At 58.1% G+C, this 21,200-nt stretch overlaps 1 protein-coding gene across 11 annotated transcripts in view; it reads right to left on the reverse strand.

Moving 5' to 3' along the window:
- Positions 1-21,200, reverse strand: part of NCOR2 (nuclear receptor corepressor 2) — a 272,197-nt gene that overhangs the window by 82,670 nt on the left and 168,327 nt on the right. For 7 of the 11 annotated variants that reach the window (XM_064522029.1, XM_064522026.1, XM_064522032.1 and 4 more), the window contains 5 exons: positions 17,321-17,508; positions 15,828-15,921; positions 12,893-13,071; positions 8,714-8,768; positions 6,126-6,224 (listed from right to left, as the gene is read on the reverse strand). In XM_064522029.1, coding sequence (XP_064378099.1) covers positions 6,126-6,224; positions 8,714-8,768; positions 12,893-13,071; positions 15,828-15,921; positions 17,321-17,508 — 615 coding nt within the window. The remainder of the gene's footprint in view (positions 1-6,125; positions 6,225-8,713; positions 8,769-12,892; positions 13,072-15,827; positions 15,922-17,320; positions 17,509-21,200) is intronic. The other 4 variants (XM_064522028.1, XM_064522027.1, XM_064522025.1 and 1 more) reach the window with 4 other exon arrangements.

Below are 21,200 nucleotides of genomic sequence, written 5' to 3' on the forward strand. Positions count from 1 at the left end.
GCCAAAACACCGGGGAAAGGAGGAAGGGCGTCTGCTGGCCACCCGGCTCCCATCGCCCGCTTCCCGCGGTCCGGCCGGCCGTGGGGGCGAGCCGAAAGCCAGAGGGCCGGGCTCAGGCTTGGCGAGGAGTGCGAGGCCGAGCACGGGTCTTGCGGCGCCGGGCAGAGAGCAAGGGCCCCGCAGGCTCCCTTAGGGAACGGAGGCGATCCCTATGCTCCCCGGGATTTAACGGGAAACCGGTGCCCTGTGGCACACGGGTGAGCAGGGCTCGTCGGCTCGCCGGGAGCCTTTGGGCACTCGCAGCGCGGCCTCCGGGCGCTACCACCGCGCGCTCAGCAACCGCGTCCAAGCGCGGGAGCGTTTCAGAGCGACATTTACAGGACCCTGCTCGTTTGCTCCCTCCTTAAATCACCCAGGGCTTTGCCATAAGAGGAAATGTTTCTTTTCTGTGTCGCCGCTGAGTTTTTTAAGAAGCGATTTGATTGCTCGCGAAGGGAAAATGGCCAGAGGGGAAGAGCGCGGCGCGTGTGCAAGCGGCAGGGATGAGCCCCCGCTCCGTGCCGGCCGGGAACACGTGTTTTCCCTTCTCCGCGGTTTGCTCCAGCATGCTCCAAACACCCTGCCAGGCTCGGCTGCTCTCCGCCGCCAGCGCGACGACCCCCCCGTCGAACGGCGCTGCAAACGGAGCGGTGCCGGGCCGGCATCCCCGCACGGTGCACGTGCACCGGGCAAGCAAGTGCCAGCATCCCGAGCAACCAGCTTTTGCAGGGATTTTCAGCTGCGGCTGCTTGAGAAAGCAACTCGGTGATGCTCCGAACTGCCTCCCTGCTCCCCTTCGGCTCCGACCTGCTCGCAGCTCCCAGTTGACCTGGGATGACGACTACAGCTGAAACGTCACCTCTCCAAATCCCACCGCTTCTTTCCTCCGTGACGTCCCGCAGACCCCAGGGAGGATGCTGCAACCCCCCTGCTGGGATCAGCGGCTCCCCAGCCGGTTTCCAAACCTCCCTCTGCAGCTCTGCAGCCACTGCGACAGCTCGCGGGAGCGCGGGCTCGGCGGAGCGCTCGCTCGGAGAGGGGACAGGACTCAGCAGCGCTGTGACCCGTCAGCCACGACAGCCTGCTCCGGCTTTTGCAGCGAGGGCAGCTCTGCGATGCATTGCGTTTTGGGGTAAAAAGGCATATAAAGGTCTGCAATACACCGCTGTCTCTGGCGGGAGGAGTTTCTCCCATCTTCCAAACAGGAGAACTTCCATGATCGCCCGCCCAGGCAAACCTGGCCCGGTGGAGCGGGCACGGGCAGGGGCGCGCTTGGGCTGACCCTTCCCAAGCCTGTCCCCAGGCAGCAGCAACGGCAGCGGAGAGGCAGCATTTTCCCAGAAACAACCCCTTTTCCTAACCGGAGCTGGTCTCTTATCAAGGTGCTCACCGGGAGCCTCCGAGCAGAGCTCCCAGCAGCAATCGCTGCCTCGAAGTCAGCGCACACTGAAACGCCTTGAGCGATAATTTATCGGTATTTGCGGCAGCTGAATTTACCAGTCACGTCCAGGAACACGTGTGTGCAACGCGCTGCGTTATTCGACGGCACTGCGTGACAACCATCTCCGCTCTTTTCCAAGGGAGCTTGTCGAGCCCTGTGTCACTGGCGAGGAACCACTTTCCGGATTGATGAAAACGGAGCGATTCCCGGCGGGAGCGTCGGTCCGGCGAGCCAAGCCCGGCTGGGCTGAGCGTCGCCGTCCAGGGAGGTGCTTCCGTGGAAAAGCTAAACGGGGCGTTTGCAAAACCGGCGCTGGGGCTGTTTATCCTCAGCAGCGCGCGGAGCTGGGAACAGCCACCGTTCGGGGGGGGAAGCGGGAGGGAAGGGCGGGAGGGCCGGCAGCCGCACGGATCACTCGATTTGCTTTTTGGCAGGGGGCAGGGAAGAGGGTGGGCCTGGGAAAGGGCCGCGCTCGCGCTCCGGCCGGGGCCGGCTCCCCGCGGGAAGGGGCGCGGGACGCCGAGCACCCCGGCCTCCCCCGGCGGCAGCTTCCTCCGCAGCCCGAATCCTCGAAAGCGCCCGAGGCGGCAGCGGCGCCGGGGCCGCGCGCGGTGGAATATCTGAGCGCCGTCTGACAGCGGCACCGGGGGAATCGGCATGACAGCATATCCTGCGGGGCTGCCAGCGCCGGGCTCGCGGGGCTCCGTCCTCCCGCCGGCTCCGATTACTTCATCCGCCGCTGAATCACCCTCCCCGCTGCGGCCCGGCGGCGGATGCGGCCTCCCGGCCCCGCGTCTCCGTCCACCTGCGAGCGCGGACGCGGCCCCGGGACACGCGGTAGGGAAGCAGGTGCCGCGGGGCTACGTCCGCCCCGTCCCGCGCTGTTCCAGCACCAAAGCGAACTTATTCCGGAATAAAACCCCCTGCTCCGCACGGAATAACTATGTTGAAAGGGAGCCGCTCTTCTTCCCAGCCTGCGCGATACCTGCCCGGGCCCCTCCAAGCGGGGCAAGAGATGCGGTTTGGAGCATCTCCAGGAGCGCAAACAGCCCTGCGGGCAACGCGGCCGCACGCGGGGCAGCGCCACGCCGCTCTCGTTAGAAGCTCATGCAAATTTATGCTTATTAATGTACCTTGCATACTGCATCGGACTGTTTTACCATGACTCAAACTTTTTTTTTTTTCTTCCCCCAGTGGGAAATTACGTACTTCGAAGTCATGACTTTCAGCATCGATTCTCCCCTTTCTGGGCAAAATGACGTTTTTCACCCCAGAACGCAGAGGATTATTTTAGACAGGATCTCCATCTCGGGAGCATGAACAGTCACACCTAACGACGCCCAGACGCGGTGCCGCCCGTCCATTCGCGCTGGCGCGGTGCGGCGCGTGCGCCGTGCCTCGGAGCGGCAGGCTGCTTGCTTTCACGACAAACTGGAAGCAGCATCATGTGAAGTCCCCGCTCTCGGCAGGAGGTTTTTAGCAATAAGTAGCAGCTTTATGAGGAATATCCTTTGCCAGGGGACCATCAGCCAAGGAGCAATGGGATTCTTGTTTTTTAATGCACTTTTAATAAGTAGGCCACGATGATAATCTTGACACCAGAGTAGCTTTATTTCTACTCGTAATTATCTCCACTTCTCTTCTCTCAAGCTCCCCGCAGCCTCCAAAAGCAAATAAGACCACCAACCTCTCCAGCAGAAAACGAGCGAGGAAACAGCGTAGGGCCACTTGAAACGCAATCTGTATCACAACTCATCCACTCCTCTCATCCGACGAAAAGCAAACCGGCCCCCTCCTCTTCTCCAAATCCATTATATCGCGCTTGGGGAGTTTAACCGCTTCAACCCTTCCTGCGGCCCCGCTCCGCAGCCCCGCAGCCCCAGCTGTTTGCAAGACCACATGGGCAATGGGCTCAGGGAGCTGCACAGAGTTAAAAATAATCCAAGGAAAAAAAAGAAGCTATTTTTAGCCCGGATTAGTTCCTCGCAGTTCAGTTCAGTGGACGGCCCTGCACATGGCTGGACTGGGACAACGAAGAGGGGCCCAACAGAGACAAATAGGGAGCCGAGGTGGCCAAGGTGTGGGCTGAGCCTTGGGAACAGGCTTATTTCTGCCAAAACACCAATTTAAGGGGTGAGCATGGCTGGCCAGAGCTCCAAAACGGAGCATGCCTTCCACAGACACGGGCAGAATCCAACCAGTTCAGGGAGATGCTCACTAAGCAAAAATCCCACCCGGTACTGAACCTCTCCCACGCCGGTCGGCGCATCCACCCGCTCACTCAGCCTGGCCGGGGCGAGCAGACCCGTTGGCCGTGTGCACCAAGGAGACCGGGCTCCCCGAAGGTCGGTCCCGTGGCTGGGTCACCGTTCCCCTGGCTTCTGCCAGCGCCTCCAGCCTCCCCGCCAAAGCGTGCCCTTACCGAGCCAGCGCACCGAGCAACCGGACTCCTTCCAGCCCGGCCTCTGAACCCCCTCCTTACGCGGCACCACCGGGAAGGGATGCAAGATACACGTGGAAACACCAGCTGCGTGGTAGCACAGAGAAGCACGTGCCTCCAGACCTGCCAAGGTCTCCGGGGGAGCTGCTCCAGGCCCGGGTTTCACGCAGTACCTCTTATTCTGCACCTCTCCCCCACCATCGGTTCGTACAGACGACCCCGGCCTCTCAAACCCTGCCCGAACAGCACGCCTGCCGGGAAGCAACCTCAGCACATCCCAGGCCGGGAAGAGCAAATCCCAGCATGACCTCCTAGGCCGAACGCAGCTGCCAGCTACCTCTCCCGGGGCAGGGACTGCAGCCTGGCCACTACAAGATGCGCACCGCTGCGTAGCAACTCGTATTTTGGCTAACCAGTCTCCACACCATCTCTGTGTGATCTCAGCAGCGTGACACCAAACACGGATCTGGTGGCACACGTCTCCACGGGGCTTGCAGGACGCCCGTTTACACCCGAGCACCCGGCAGCGATGGGAGCGCTGGCTGTCCCACCGCCCGCCAGAACGGTGGATCCAACCTTTCTTTCCAGATCAATAGTGTCCTGGCCAAGCTCCATCAAGGTGAAACCCACACACCGCAGAGCCCACCAGTCTGTGTCTCACTGTTTTACAAATATCGCTGTCCCCTACCTGGAAAAGCACTCCTGTGCTTTATTACGGTCGATGCAGGAGGTAGCAAATCCCTACATCCAAAGGCTAAACACATCATCTCTACTGCCCGGGCAGGACCGGCTTCATCAGCAAGAGAACATACCCTGGGAAATTCGGTACCTAGGGACACTTTTAAAAACCAGAACACAGCTAGGATCTACTGAGCGCAGAACGGACAGGTCTGTGGTCCCAGAGGTAGGGCAGGGGAGCGGCGGGGTGCAGAGCGGCACGGCAGGTTGCCCCTCTCCCTGCATACACACTTGTTACTTGCTCAGCTTAACAGTGGAACCAGAATTAGCCGTGCTAAATGTCTCCACTGCTAACAAGAAACAAATGCGGCCTCATGTTCTAGTTGCTGTGATCTAACAAAACAGACCATGGTAAACACTATAAAAATGTACTGGAGGGAACCACCCTGTGTTTGCTGGGAGAGGGACTGCATAATCTAATAGGGTTTTATCCATCTCTCATGTCTCTGAAAAAAAGAAGGGAAAATTGGGCCCTGTCCATGACATTCGTCATGTGCTAACTATTCTCATGTCTTAATGCTGCAGAAATCAAATTGGAGCAAGGCTACCTATCTCCCTCCCAATCAGGCTCTAGACCCAAGTGCTGCTTTTTATGGCCATGGAGCATGAGGAACTGCTTATGTCAGCGGTGCTACGGGACAGGCCAGTTTTTCCATTCCTATCCCCACGTTATCTGGGGAGATACTCCCTTTGCAGTCATCTCACTCGCTTCGTTAAGTGAATAACCGTTCACTTCATCGAGCTGGGGATTCACCAGTGGCATCTTCCTCATTTAAAGCATCTGCTGGGACAAGGCTCCTTCGCCGAGAGGCTAGGACCTCTCTGGTACCTCGAGTGATCTCAGCAACAACACTGGCACGGTGACAGCTTTGTATCTAGGTTGCACAACAGCGAGGGGTGATTCAGTCACCTACCCCCAGGCACCTCGTGTCATCCGAGGTCTCCTGGTACCTCCCCAGCCTCCCCGCTCCCGCACCTCTGCCACGGCTGTCTCTGCCGAGCGGCAGCCCCGCTCCAGCCCCGCGCAGCACCGTCCCCGCTGGCTGCCGGCTCCGGAAGGGCAGAGAGAACCAGGCCGCGCTCGGATCTCGCGCAGAACCGCAGCCTCGACGGCCGAGTCACTTCCACCGGGCAGGGCTACCGCGGACAGGCAGCCAGGCCTTCCGCACGCGCTGTGCCCCCGTTCTCAAGTGTCGTGGCTTTTTGTTTTCAAAGCTGCTCAAGAGTTTAGGATGACGACGGGCACACATCAACTGCCAGGAAACGGCACGTCCTGAGCAGTGATACGAGCAAACTCACAAGCCCCATCGCAGTCTGCGACCAAGATCGCCATTTGCAGGGGAAAGGGAAGAAGCATTTGGGATGCTCAGCCAGAAACTGCTGCTCAGAAGCTGCAGGTGTAAATCACTGCTGCTCCTTGGTCAGCAGGAGGGACAACATTTCCATGCATCCTCCTCCATCCCTTACCTGGCCCTTCCCACGCCGCCGGTAATTCCTCCTTACGAGGTTCTTGTAATTCTCATTCTTCTTGGTCAGGTAGTAATACAAGACGCAGTCTGCCACCGTCTGCAATGACACGGGCGAGTTAGGGAACAGGCCATTTTGGTCCCTCACACTGTCAGCAGCAATATTCACACCCCGAGATCGTCACATCTCCTGCAGCTTCTGAAGATCCGCAGCAAAAATCGTTTCTCTTTGCCAAGCTGGTGCAGGCTTTGCGTGCTGTAAGAGGGGGGCACGGCACGCTGCCTGGGTAAAAAGCCCTGCACGGGGCTACCGCTCTCCCAGGGGACGGAGCGGGACCCTTCCCGCAGGCATGTCGAGCCGGAGCTGGGACGAATGAAGAGCTGAACCTCCCGCACCCGCGTGCCAAGGGAGCGAGGTGCTATCTCAGGGCAGGGGAAGGGCTGACCCCAGATGACTGTGGCGACTAAAAGCAGAGTAGGGAGAGCCGCCTGTCACCCTTTGTTGTAGCTACGCTACGCGTAACCTGCCACGCGACTGTCAGCTAGCGTTATTTCCAGCCGCTGGATTTACTGGCTAACGCGCACACGACTTCCACGCAGACATGCCGAGCCGCTACCCAAACCCCCCGGTCAGCTCGGCCGAGCGCCGTCCCGGCTCAGCCACGCCAGGAAAACGAGAGCAGGGCGGCTGGCACCTGGCTCTGCTCCCGAGCAGCACCGCGACCCTGGCAGAAGTCCCACACAAAGCGTGGGCTTGTGGGCAACTGAACGCTGGCGCTGGGCTACACTTTCGCATACGGGCTCCATGGCTGTATAAAGAGCAATAAACCCATAGACCCATGATGCCTGCAGGTGCCCAGGGACAGGGTGCTGCTGACTTCTCCCGCCGTGTCCCTCCCGGAGGGGTCAGCGGGCAGACGGGGCTGCTCTCTCCCACTCCTGTGCAAAGACTAGGACCATTTGCAAAACAGATTGCAACTTTTAAAGTGTTAATTGGATTGCTTTCCAATCTAGCCCTGATTATACACACATACACGCAAAGACAAAAACTTACAGCAATCTGTTCCAAGGGCTAAGATCACTATTTTTTTTTATAATACAATTTAAAAATCTATTAATTCATTACATTGAGCCATACTTTGCATCTCTCTCCAACAGGATAATGGATGTGTTCTGTATCATAATTACAGCCTGATTTACAAACGAGTACAAATAAAATTAGAAGACATTTTACAGCTTGGAACACAGGGTGGATTGTGAGCATCATCCAAGTCCCACCACTTTCGGCTTTAACAACTGGGAAAAGGCTGAAAACAGCCTGGTGTCTTACAGCATGTTCCGCTAGATTGCTGCTGCCCTATTGTTTGCCTGCTGCTTCGGACAGGAAAGTCCAGCTCTCACAAATTATGTTCCCAGTTGAGCCAGGCAGAATCAGAGGGTAATTCAGGCTGGAAGGGGCCTCTGGAGGCCACCAGGTCCACCCGCCTCAAAGCAGAGCGGTTCCCCCAGACTGAACAGACACTGTGTCCCAGCTGCTGCTGAGCTTCTGGAGCCAAACGCTGCTCAGGCAAGTGACCCCCATGCTCAGGCTGGCTGCGTGTCCACCCACCCCCAGGCGACAGTCGGGGAGCCCAAGATCTCTGTCCTTCCTCCAACCCTGCTATCAGACTTTGAAGAAATCCCTTCGCCTCGCTGGGCCTCAGCGGTGTGGAAGAGCACAGCCCAGCCCACCTCTCCTGGGAACCACACTGCGATACGCTGGCGAAACGCTGCAAGGGATGGGCAAAGGCCGTAACGAACTTCCAAGAACCAGAGAACAAGCAGCTCCCAAGCATTTCTTCCTCAAGACCCACCTCTCTGTCCCTCCAGACCAGGACTGCTCAGGGTTCACCCGCGTGGCCTGTCCCGTGGAAGTTACCTGGCCTGGATCAGGACAGGACCATAGACTCGCTGTTCCTGCAGGTCTCTCTCTCAAACCCTTCTCCCATCAGTTCAACTAGCAGCAACCAGGGAAAGGCCACCGTGGATGGCTGGGTAAGTTCAGGCCCTCCTGCTATCGAACCGTTCCTAAGAACTAAGGACTCACTGCAGGATCTTCAGAAGGGGTGTGGGCGTCTGTACACGAGACCGATCTGAAACGCTGGCCTAATTGGGATTCACCTCCTCTTCGAGCTCCCCTGCCCCAGGCGAGGAGGCCGCCGCCTCCGCTGTGCGGCAGGCACAGCCTGATTTCGGCACCTCCCCTACGAGGCAGGCTGGCGGATGGGAAACGCCTGCACAAGATGCTGGAAAGCAGCTTCCCCGGGCAGCGAGAGCGGGGGGCTGAAGTGCCCACGCACCAGGCTGCCTGCGCTCACGCACCCTGCGGCTCCGAGCTCCCAGCCTCCCCGGGGCTGAGTCAGCCCCGTGCCTCCGCGGGAAGCTGGGACGCGCCTGGCCCCTGTCCCCAGGGGCCCTCAGCTGCCACCACCCCCAGGTGCTGGGGAGCTGCTGGATGCTCCAGCACTACCAAAAATCACGAGGTGCGGAAGCGACGGCGCGAGGCAGGCAGGCGGGTTGCGGGTGTGCAGGGCGCGCCTCGAGGCTTACCTTCCTGTCCAGAAAGGAAGCGATCAGGCCGAAGTTCTTCGGATGCTGCATGAACCTGCGGGAGAAGGACGGAGAGGGTTAGTGTGGCGCCGGGTTCGAGCTCACCCCCTGCAGCGGGGCTGCCCTGGGCGCTGGGAGCGGAGAGGCCAGCTTCTCAAGGGACTCGCGGGTTTGAGAAAATATGTGTCTGCTGATCAGCTTCCCAGAGAGACAGGAACTTTAAATTTAGCCCGGCGGAGTTTGGCTGATGGGGGCCCCGTTCCGCCGAGGCTGGTCGCAGGGTGGGAGAGGGCAGGAGGGGCCGGCAGTGCCCAACAGCCATCCGTCCCCCTGCTCAATCCCACGGCCACCACCGCCCAAGCGCTGGCAGCCCGTCCCAATGGCCGGATGGGCAGGGAAGGCGGTTGGATATCAGACTGAGGCCTCAGGAACGCCAAACGCACTGAAAAAAGGCTTGGCAAAGGCAAGAACAACGGGCTGGGCAATAAAAGCTGCTTTCCCTGAGGAATCACGATCAGTGAGTGGGAAGCCAGTGGCACATGTCACTGCTGAGTACAACAGCAGGGCAAGATAAGAGAGGAGGGTCATGGTTTTGCTCTCATCTAAAGAGCAAGACAAGCGTTTTAAGCGAGGAGGACGCACGCGGCTTTGGCCTCCAGGCTGCCGGTCCCTCCTGCGCCCTGCACGGCTCTGCTGCACAGTGCCCAGCTGGCCACGAGCGCGGCTGCAGGCCTCCTCGCACGGCCCCGAGCCAGGCGGGCACGTCGGAGGTCGCCGCAAAGGAAGGAAATGGAAATCCAAGCCCCACGAGGAAGCACGGAGCTGCCACGTTGCCGAGTTGCTCAAGGGCTCCCCAGCGGCGTGGAGGAAGGCTCCCTCCTGCCCGGAGCACGAGGAGGCTGCCTAGCCGGTGGGAGAGCGCTGCAAAGCCAACAAGCCCTCGGCACAAGGCACTCCCAGCTGGCAGGACCATCGCCGGGTGCGGGGCCAACGCGTGGTGAGCTCCGCAAGCAGGGTCCTCACGCCGGGGCTGGAGCTCGGCGCCGGCCTCTGCAGAGAGGCGCCCACCGGGCTGCAGGGACCCCTTTCCTGCTGCAGGGACCCCCTCTGTTTCGGGTGGCATTGCAAAAGCTCCGTCCTGGCAACCAGTCGCCGGAGCAGGAGGACGTGATCTCTGCCAGCGCAAGGCTTCTGGGGCTGACCCCACGAGACGGGGTGGGAGGCGGGAGGTGGGCACCGCAGAGGACCGCAGCGGGGACGGGCTGCTCTGGCGCTTTGCAGGGACTCCTTCAGCACATGCAGCTGCAGCCTTTCTTCCGTCAAGTGTTTTGAAGGGCACAACTATCCAAATATAACACAGACGCCCAAGGGAGATCCCCCAAGACATGTGACTAAATACTAAGTGAAAGAAAGAAGCCACAAACACTAGGGAAGAAAAGCAGCTCAGCTGCTCAAACGTATCGGGATCACAGCACAGATCTGAAGCTGCCTTGTCCTGTCACACATGGTGCAAACCAAAGGCTGATCGAGGGACTGGCCGTGTTATCAGTGACGCTAACACAGTGGCAGCGGGGCAACACAGATGGCAATTCGGCATTTTTCACAGGCCAGGCCATGTTTCCACAGCGAGGGATGGATGCCCGGCCCGACGGGGCCTCGATGCCCGAGTGGGATTAAGGGGTACCACAATCCCACCCTGCTTTAACAGCAAACCAGGGCCAACCTGGGAGCAGGCTAGCAACGTGCACGCAGCCAAGAGATCTGAAATCCTGTCCAGGTGCAAATCAAATCATAACCTCCCTTGTGGTTTTGATAGCTAAAATGGGTTCAAACCTGGAGCTTGTTGGTCTTGCAACACTGAGCTGCTTTCCCTGAGAGCCCCTCTGGTTAGGGCTGAACAGAGCTGCTCTGGGTTTCCAGGGTGTGCGGAGGAGGCAGGCTCCAAGTCACGACCACGGATGGCACAACTCTGGTTCACCTTAACAACTTGGGCCAGAAACTGCAGCCCATCACGTAGCTCAGCTACCTACACGGAGGGGTCAGGGAGAGCTGCGGCAGGACTCCCTTGGCAGCCTCCCCTACAGCTCACAAACGTGGATGTTTGCTTAAAATGAGTTTTGTGAGAACCCTGAAATCCTTCTGTATTTATGCCCTGAGCTTCACATCACCCACAGCAATGACACAATAACCACCAAGCACAGCAGGATGCAAGAGCTGGGTGTGGACTCCTCCAGCCCCATTAGCCAGGCATGGCCCCTCCATTAAAGACAAACTAATTAGCCTTTGCGTCATTTGTGTGCAAGCCTTGCAGACTGGAGTATCACATTTGAAGGCTAATTAGCAATGAGGGTTCTCCTCTACAAAAGGCTTAAGAGTTGGTTTGCTTGTTTTGTTCCTTTTTGGTCTGTCTCAGCAATTACTTATTTCAGCTGCAAGCAGGAGGCTTCACCAGCAGGGAAACAGCAGAGGTGTTTCTGACACCGAGTGAGGGCTCCCCCGATTTACCTGGAGGGTAACCCTGTTTCTAGCTCGGTGTGGTGCAGATGAACATCTAAATTACACACCTAATGACCACCACCGTAACCTTGTGATCACAGCTCTGTCCCAATCTGCGGCTTCCCAACCACACCTAAAAATAATGCAAACCATCCAGCCCAGCCTCTGCTTTACCCCGGGAGCCTCAAGGCAAAGGTGCCTCTTCCCCTCCCGTTTCCTCTGGGCACCTTTGTTCCTGGCCACGTCTACACCGTGAAGTTAAGAGCCGATCCAAGAGGGAACCCGAGCCGAGTAAGCCTCTTGATCCCTGCTTTCCTCTCGGTGCTGGCTGTGAGCCTGCCTGTAATCCACAGTGCTTCCTCACAACCCCTGGAGTCCAGACTAGGACGGTGCTGCCGCGAGGGACAGCGCTGCCCCGGCTTACCCACCCTTACCCCACTTCTTTCACATCCACGCCAGCAAGCGCCAGCAAAGCTGGTCCTGCTGAAAGCTGAACTCCAGCTCTGTTGCTATAGACATACACGATACCCAGCCTTGCGTGTGTTCGTTCTGCTCAGGGCACATTAAAAATAAAAGAGTGCAGAGCTGAATGCAGGCACCAAACACGCTCCGGTCCTCCGTGCGAACAGCACTGGAGTCCCCACCGGAGCACGAGATAAGGGGGAAGTCTGCATCGGAGCCTCAGCCAGGACCCACACTTAATTGACAGCAGAGTTGTACCCAGGGAGATTCTCAAATTGATCTCAGTCATTAAAGCAAAGCTGTTTTCAAGCACTGCTTGCAAACAGTGGAAAACACCGCAGACAGAGTTTGCATGTGTCTGATGTGGGAATGCAGCCATGGAAACAGCAGCTGGTGGCAAATCCTACAGACAGCAGGATGGAGCGCTGAGGGAAAGGTGCAGCGAGAGGCGGCTGCGAAACGCAGCCTGAGGGTGTCTGAATGGGCTGGTTTGATGCTGACAGCCCCAAGAACCCCCTAGACACGCACTGCCTGAAGGACACGTAAATCCAAAAAAATAGCAGTGCATGGAGCACTGAGTTTCGCTGCCTTCATCCTTAAACTGGCTGATACAATAGGCCAAGTGGAAGCAGAAAAACTATTACTTTTCTACCATGTGGAGGGAGGGGCAGGATTCAGGGCAGAGCCCAGACCGCTAACTGTCTGGGTATTCATCATGAAGGATAAAGATTTTTCTGTTCTAAAGGGTTTTTTTTTGCACCCTGGTACATTTGCTGTTGATTTCTTAACATTACAACCCAACCTTCATTTTCAATATGGCCAAGGTGTAAAAAAGTAACTTTGGGTAAGAAGGATCACTCTATTGAAAGCACACATATTTGACAACCTGCCACTGGGCCTGTGAATTAACCATGTAAAAAGGCCTGAGCTTCCTGTCCAGGTCCATCACCCTGTGCCCAGGACCCAGGCAAGCACAGCGACTGCGGCTGGGTCACGGCATCGCTTTCCTCTTCGAATGAACTGTCCCAGTGACTCCGCTACACCAGCTCCCCGGGTGCAAGACAAGCCCTTGGGCAATTCGCTCAGGGCACCTGCCTTGGCGTTGTTGCTCTCTGTGACCGTCGCACAGCTTAGTGCTGGGACCTTGGCCAAAAGCATTACACGAGCTGCATCTCGCAGTTCCCAAAGGCTCAATAAAGAGATGTTTATGGTTGCACTCACTTTTCCCGAAAGGTCTCCTTCTCCTGTTCGCTCCACATGTTCATCACCTGCCGGTCCTTGTAGACCTTCATAGGGTCATCCATAAGGCCGTTCATGTTGATGAATTTAATGCGCTGCTGGTCAGCATCGTAGAGCATGGGAGGGATCACAGCGAGCTGGCGCATCTGCTTCTCCAGGTTCTTTGGGGAAAGCAGAGAGAACAGCTGGTCAGCACCGCGGGCCCGCGGGAGGCTGGAGGGGACAGATGTTCGAGAGGAAAGGACAGGCGGAGGAACAGGAGAATTTAAAAGCAAGCACTAGACAGCTTTATTGCTGGAGTAATTGTAAATTAAACACGGAAAGAGGCTATCGCTGTCAGCCAGGAAACAATTAATCTTTCATTTTGAAATAAAGGGCTTCTAAGATACCGTGGCAAAAACGTCTGACCTAAGGAAGCCAGCTCCTGACCACGATGAGAGACAAGTCAAAGCAGCGGTGGCACAGGGAGTGCAAAACCTGTCCAGCCACGAAACCCAGGGCCACACGGAGGGTCAGTCCCCTGCTGCCAGGCTGCAAGGTAAGCGGGTCAGTTCTGCAAAGCCTTCCTGAAGGGTGGCCAGGAGGGACACTGTCTCTGTTTCCGCTCTACAGGAAACCTGAAATTGTTACAGGATATTTCCTAGCAGCATCCACACCCTCTTCTCTCCCTACATTGAGTCTGGAGTGTCTCAGCTACCAGACCATAAAACCTGGATAAAACAACCAAATCGACTGAGCGGTGGCAGAACTACCTTCCTCCACGTGCCAGTCAGTAGAAGCATCAGTCCACAGCCGAGCTTGCACGCCTCTCTCCCGACAGCCATACGAGCTGCTCTGGACACTGCCGTTCCTTTTTGCCACATGAGCAGATCAAATGTCACCGTCATGGGACCATGACTCCTTCCTTTCCTATAATGGTAACTCCCTAAGACAGAGTCTGACGCTTTTGCTCTGATTTAAGTCAAAAGCTGATCCAGAAGCCAGGCAGCATGCCAGGACAGGACGGCTCGGGCACTCCAGTTTCCCTGAATGTTCACAACAGAGCAGCCAAAGCAGTGTCTCACTTGTGCCGTTCCCTGCCCAGCGCTGGGCCTGCCGCTACGGCCGGGCTGCCTGCAGTCCCCGCACACCGCCCCGCGCCACGGGGACGAGGGGATGCGCTGGTCACCCCTCGTGTTTGCTAGCAGCACCGCAACTCCTCAAGCCTCCCTGTCATCTGGGGCGGCACTGGCCAGACAAAACCCCAAGCCGTGATCCAGGAAGGCCAGGTCTCAAACGCTGTTATTTCGATGCACAGCTGGATGCCAGTTCCCTGGAGAACGCTCTAGGTCCAATCCCTCGAGCAAGCTGCCAGCCCAGGCCCAGCCTCGGCTGCCCAGCACTGCTCTGCTTCCCCCGGGAACCGAGCGCACGCTCCACTACGGGGCATGGGGAAGAGGGAGATCCAGGAGGCAAACCCAGCCCCAAACTCTTCTTCCTAAGTCACAAAGCTTTGCACAACGATGCTTCAACCCATTTTATCTCATCCCTCATCCTCCCTAGGACGCCTCCTGCTCTAGCAGCCCGTTCTGCTGGATGCCCTGGGGGTGTCACCTCGTCACGGGAGGTCGGGGCTGAGCTCGCAGCAGAGCATCGGCCCTGACAAACACAGACTGCCCCGAACGAAACGAGAAAGACTTAATTAGCAGAGCAGCGGCAGGGAAGCAGGCAGCTGGCAGGAGCGCTGCTCGCAGCTGAGAAGCGCGGGGCCTCTCCCGTCGCCTGGCAGGGCTCCGGGTGCCGAGCACTGCGGATACGCCCCGCCCGAGCGCGGCGGGCAGCCAGCCCTCCCTCCTCTCCGGGAGCACGCTGGCATGGAGGGCTCGCCCTCGCCTGCAGCTCCGGCACCGATCCCCTGCTCTAGCCTCGCTGCTCTTTCAGTTCCATGGAGGAGCTGAATATTTGAATGGTCTCCTCTGAGAACAGCAAAGCGGTGCCTCTGGGCTTTGCAGAAGACTGTCGGGGTGGAATTTAATGGCCCATGCTACGCAGGAGGCCAGATGCAATGATGTAACGGCTCCCTTGGCCACAAGAGCTACAGTGCTGCGAAATTTCTCTCCGCTTCCGAGATCCACATCCCCTGTGTGGTTGCCTTAACTTTGCAAGAGCAAACTCCCTCTAACCAGGGCAGCAGCACGGAGCTGTGCAGAGGCAGCAAACATCCCAGCTATTGCTGGGCAGTGGCTGCTCTCCCCTCCCAAGCGTGATCCATTCACTGCAGCGCGCCGGCTGTGCCAAGCGAGTGGAACCCTTGTGAAACCAGATCCAAACGAAGCCAAGGTCACGGGGATGTTTCAAGATGAATGGAGCACTCCCAGAAGACATGGGCCAACTGGCTCACGGACAAACCATTCATTCCATAGGATTCCCCTGTGTCAAGCTGCACAGCCCATTCAAAACAAAATGAAACAGAAAAACCCCTTCACCCGTCAGCCAGGGCGCCTGCTGCCTCCGCTTCCCACCTCTGCTTGCAGTCCAAACTAACAGCACCAACCCGTTTGTGGGGTGCTACCCAGGATTAGCAGCAAGCTGGGGTTTCAGGTCCCCAAGAGGCAGACGAATGCCATTAAATCCTACCGGCTGGCCACTAACGCCTGGGGCACCTTGCTCTGCGTTTCACCGCTGCAGAACCATCACACAGCTCTTCTGCATCTCTCCAGCGGCCCAGAAAGATGCTGCTGGTTATTAAATGAACACCTCACTTTGGATCCTGTCCAGGAAGGCTATCAGGCACATGCGGTAACCTTCCCAGCCTCACCACGGCCTGAAGTTTGTGGGACTTGGCACAGACAGGTTCCACCACCTGCAGCTGCTCTGCTTCCTTGCAGACGAGAGGAGCGGGGGGTGAAGAGGAGCAGAACGCATAACCCGGTCTCACCTCTTGTTCTGAGAGCCCGTCGATAATTTCGGACACCTCGTGTTCGCTGCGTGCAGCCGACATGGAGAGACCGCTGCCCCTCTGTCCTACCCTGCTGGGAAAGGGCAGGCAAACACTCAGGCGCTGATGCTCCGGGTGGTACCAGGCGCCGCGCCGCAAACCACCCCTGCTCCCGCTCCCCTCGTTGCTGCTCCCGCAACGGTTACATCCTCACACCCATTCCACACCGTCCCGTCCCATTTCCCCTTCCTCTGGGAATGGCACTGATGACCCACTGCAGCAGAAACCGCCATCCCCCAGGAAAAAACCTGCAGGTTTAGGGCTTACAGTTAGAGAGACCCAAACCAGCTTCCTTACCTGTGCTAACACCCACATCCTGCGTTATTACAACAGCAGGACATTTCATACCCGATCATGCTCCACCATATTTTCTCGTGTTCCCCTCATCACGCCGCAGCAATGGAATAAACACGCCAGCTTTAGTGATGAGCAATTAGCACTGTGCCATTGCATCTGGTTTGCAAACGCCGCAGGAGCATTTAAATCAAAGCCATCCATCAACATCTATCCCCCTGCAAGGTCACCCAACATAACAGCCCCGTTTCCCAAGGAATTTAAACTTTTCACATTAAGCAGGCAAAAGTTTAAAACACCTGTCAGTACCATCTCTCCCCTTCTCTTTAAGACAGAACAAATCCAGCTGCAGATTAGGGACTTTTCAGACACCTCCAGCTGTTTGAAGGGCACAAGGAATGGAGGAAGGACACAAGGATGTGGGTTCTGCACACATCAGGTGTCTCCAAGCAAAATCCTTGTGGCTTAAATGGGAAGGACGGGGATTTTTCAGTGAGAAGGGTGGAGATCACAAAATTGCTTCTCCACTTGGCCTGGAAACAGCGTGACCTCAATTGTGCTTTCAATAAGGAGAGTGAGCTAAAGAAGAAAAAAAGGGCTGGGAGAGACAGGGGACACCCCTTTCCATGGGATGCTCTGCTCCTTTCCTATCTTCTGCAGTCACTCCTGTAACCTTTGCAGACGTTTTTCCCCTTTGCCCACGCTCTGATCAAAGCGCGAGCATGTTCCAAATCACTGACATGACCAAATCCATCTGCAAGTCTCGTACGTCTTTATTTGGGCCTACCACTAAATGGCTAGTTAGTCCCATCCTGGTCAGGTGGCCAGAACGAGGGACCTGCCCATGCGCTCTGATGTGGCCCGCCAGGAAATTAACAGCAGAGGGGACACGGGCAGCCACATTCCCGACATTTTTCCTCCTCTGTTGGTGCTATGCTGAGCCGCCCCGGGGAAAAAGCAGCACGTTGTTTGTTTGCTGGCTCCGGCAGTTAGTGCATCATCTAATTATTCCAAGAGAAGGGGAGAGATGGGTCCTGCACAGCGACGGCCACCCCAAGCAATTCTTCCCGCAATCAAATCCCACAGCATCAACAAAGAAAAGAGAAAGGCTGTCCGATACCAGCTCAGCCCCATCCTACCGCTTCTCCTCTAACCTCTGCATGCGCTCTTGCAGTTCCCGCTGCTTCCGGATCTCTGGGAATTGCTTCTCATAGTATTCCCGCACTTTGCTCTCTTTGGCACGGCGCCGGGGGTTATTTTCGATGCGCTCCACTTTCTTTTCCCAGGCTTCCATCAGCTGGTCATAGCGCTGGCAAAACTTCTGTTCCTGAGAGGGCAAAGTGAGAAAGGCAGATGAGGAGACGGGCTGTGAAGGAGCAGCTCCTCCAGGTCTTTCCCCGACGGCTGCTCAGGCTGAGCATGAGTCACGCCGCTCGGAGAAGCACGGTTTAGTAGGACACAGATGCACTGCAGGGACCGGGATCAACCAAGGGTAAATTCTCAACACAAACCATCATGTCTCCTCACCCTTTTCCATTCCAGGCCCAAGATCTCTGGTAAAACAGGGACTCTGGCCCAGTGGGGCTTTGCACGGCCTTCATACCTTCTGCCTGAGCATCCTTCATTACTCCTTACGCCGCTCGATTCAGCTATCCCCAGTCCCAGGGAGGGAGATAAGGTCCCGTTACAGGCAAGGAAGGCCACGCGCAGGGAGAGGGCAAGTGGAGGAAGAGCCCGAAACGGAGGGGTCTCCCCTGCTCTCCCCAGCGCACCACCCCGGCTCGCGGACGCCTGCCCTCCAGCAAGGCCCCGGCTCCTCTCCCATCTGCTGCATCCGGCGGCTGCTCGAACACACTGCGTCTCGCTCCGTCACCAAAGCACTGCGTGCGGACGGACAGAGGCGGGTTCGCTCCGGTGACGCCGTGCACGGGCTCCCAACCTGATGGACAGAGGCGCCAGGAACGAGCTCTCCAACGCCTGCACCACCCTCCTGCTGAAGCCAGTGGGACGTGACAAGTCTGTGGCTGTAAAGGACTAGCTCTCAAATGCTCACATTAGCTTTAATGCTGTTATTAATAACAGCGCTGCTGGGATGCAGTGCATGCCCTGCATGGCCCTCTCATCACTGTTATTGTGGTCAGAGCTAATGTGATGCGTTCCACGTTACCATCATGTCCAAACATTTCAGACAAAATAGTCTGTGTACGTTGGAGCCCTCTGATGCCAGCTAGCACAGGGTCACCCCCGAGCCAGCGGGGTCAGCAGCTCCGGCAGCTCTCGCGCGGGGCTGGCGGGTGCTGGAGAGCCGCTTGCCAGCTCGAATTGGGCAGCTGAAGCTGGAGGGCTTGGGGCTGCAGGAGCTGATGCCCAAAACCGAACCAGCTGCAAGCAAAACCCAGCTGGAGAAAGGCAAGGACGCTGCAAGAAAGCGACCCTGGGTGCATGGCACTGCCAGTCCTTCCCGGGAAAGCAGCAGCTGAAGAAATTAATTAACCAAAAGAAAGCGCCTCCACAACTGACCAACGCTAAAACGCCAGATTTCTCTGCAAAGATGAGCGCACCAGCCGCAGAAGGGAGAAGCCGGCGGAGGAAACCACCGAGAGAAGGAAACCAAGCAGCCCCGTCGCCAGCCGCCGCGCCGCCGGCGGAGCAGGGCCCATCTCTCGGCCCGCCGTGGAAGAGCAGCGGAGCAGCGGCGGCAGCCGGCACTGGCAGCCCTCCATGCCCCGCGGACGAGGAGGGAAAGGTGCCCGGAGAGGAAGGAAGAAACCAGCAGTATTTACAGAGCTGCGGGCCGTTTCTTTCGCTGTTTTTGGCAACGCAAGAAGGAAGCCCCTGAATTGCTTTTTTATTTTAGGACGCGGAGGGGAAACGGGATTCTCGGGACGGCAGCTGTTTTTTTCTTTTGCAACTAGCACATTCAGCCCCTTTGTAGGATTTTCAGCTTCTCAAGTGCTCCATCAGTAGCAGCTGTAATTTCGACTGCTTATCTCCTCCGGATTCAGCTCACCTCCCCCTGCAAAGCCCAGCAGGCCTAACTCTTCCGACATTGATCCGTATCAGAAACGCCCAGCAGGGAACCCTCGTGCTCGCGGGTCCTGGATCTCCTTCCCAGCAGGGACCAGCGGCTTCGGCAGCCGCCTGCACCGACCCCGCTCAGGCCGGGCTGCCGCAGGAGGCCTGGACGGAGCGAGCCCCTTCGCGGACCCTGCGCGGGTCCAAGCCCAGTGCTCTTTCTTGAGCTTCCGTCCCGTTTAAAATGGTCAAGCAAAAGCTAGTGTATCTTTTCCATCTTTAGTGCCGATGAGTCATCTCTTCTCTTCCCTTCCGGAAGGCCACGTCCGTCCTCGGGAAGGGACGCAGGAAGAGCGGAGAAGGCAGCAGCGCCCGCTCCTCTCTGTCCAAGCCGGGCGCGCACACCCGGGGCTGGGGTCGCCCGCGTTGACTTCACCGTGGAAAGGTGAAGTTCACACCTAGGAGCTGCCCGGCCGGGATGCCCGCGGCACGGCGGGGACAGTGGCCATGGCGCTCAGCTCGGAGCGCCTCGGAGCCCGCGGCACCCTCGGTGACACCGGCGAGCTCTCCCGGCCTCGTGCGAAAGCAGCTGGGCCGCCAGCGGGGATTTTAAGGTTTCATTCTGAGCGAAACAAATGTCTTCGAGGCCCCAAATAAGGAAGTGAAAGCAGATGTCGCTTTGCAAAATAATCAATGGCAAACCCCGGGTCGCCTCCCTGCGCGCGCGCTCGTGCTGCCGCGCGGGGCTCCCGGGCCGCTTCGAGGCCCCGGCGGCGGGTTGGTCACCCTCCGAGTCACTGCAGCAGCACCGGGGGAACCGAGGTTTCAAAGAAAGAAACTCATCTCTCGCCACGGCCTTCCTACGGCTGGAGGGAAGTCGGAAGCTGCAGGATTTCCCAGATGTATTCTGCCCTACTCTCGCTCTCTCTCATTAACCAAAAGACAAAAAAAAGGGCTGAGGCAAAACCCACAAAGTCGATGGGAACACCCGACTTCCCATCAGCTGGTCGCCCCTAACCGGCCGGGTTGGTCACGCCACGCAGCCGCAGCAGCAGCAGGACCACGGCCGCCAGCTGCCGTCTTCACCGGCGACCACGGACCCGGCAGCAACCGGAGCAGGGGGACGCAGCCGGTGACGCCAGGAGCTCCTCAAGCAGACGCCGGCAGAGCACCTCCAGCCCTTCGGTTGCCGCAGACTAATGCCTTCCCGCGGACAGACGCATCCCACTCGCAGCCCCGGAGCGGAGGCTTCCCTGCTCCCCGCGGACGCGCAGCCTTCGCTCCGGCTTCATCGGGAGCCGGAGGAAACGCCGCAAGACGAAAGCGAGCAACGAGAACAAAAATAAGCCACCGCGAAACCTGCCAAGAGGAATCTCGCGTCACGGGCGAGAAGCGATGGGTAACGCGAACAAACCACGGCAGCTCCGGGGCGGCGCAGATGCCGCGCTTGGGGCCCTCTTGCAGCGGTGCCATCTCCGCCGGGTGACAAACACAAGCTCCCGTCCTCCAGCAGCACCGCTACACCCGCACGCTTTCGGTGTCGGGAAAGAGGCTAAAAAGACCCCGCAGTGTTTGTTAGGCTTCAGCGCCGGGAGGCAGCCGGTAGCCCGCGGCGCGGCCGGGAGGAAGAGCCCCGCTCCAGCCCTCCGAGCTGGGAACGCCGTTTGCCTTCCCGGAAAAGCAGACGGGCCCTGCAGCCCGCTCCGGCTCCACGGGAGCAAGGGCTCCGTCCGCTGAAGAGCTTCGAGGCTTTGAGGACGTTTTCATCCCACACCGGAACGAAACGAGCCCTTCCCGAGGCGGCTGAGCCAGCGCTGGAGGCTGCGGCTCCCGCGATCCCCGGGGCTCTGCTGCAGCGGGCGGGATGCTCGCTTGCTTCTCCCTCCTCCTCTTCTCTTCGGGACCCTTTGGAGAGATTTTTATCCAGAATTCCCGTCTTAATTCCGGCGTTTTTTGGATAGGAAAGGTGACGCTCTGCGACGCTCTCCAGGCGCACGCTCGCGT

This window comes from Dromaius novaehollandiae, chromosome 17 (assembly GCF_036370855.1).
Source record: "Dromaius novaehollandiae isolate bDroNov1 chromosome 17, bDroNov1.hap1, whole genome shotgun sequence".
Taxonomy (NCBI): domain Eukaryota; kingdom Metazoa; phylum Chordata; class Aves; order Casuariiformes; family Dromaiidae; genus Dromaius; species Dromaius novaehollandiae.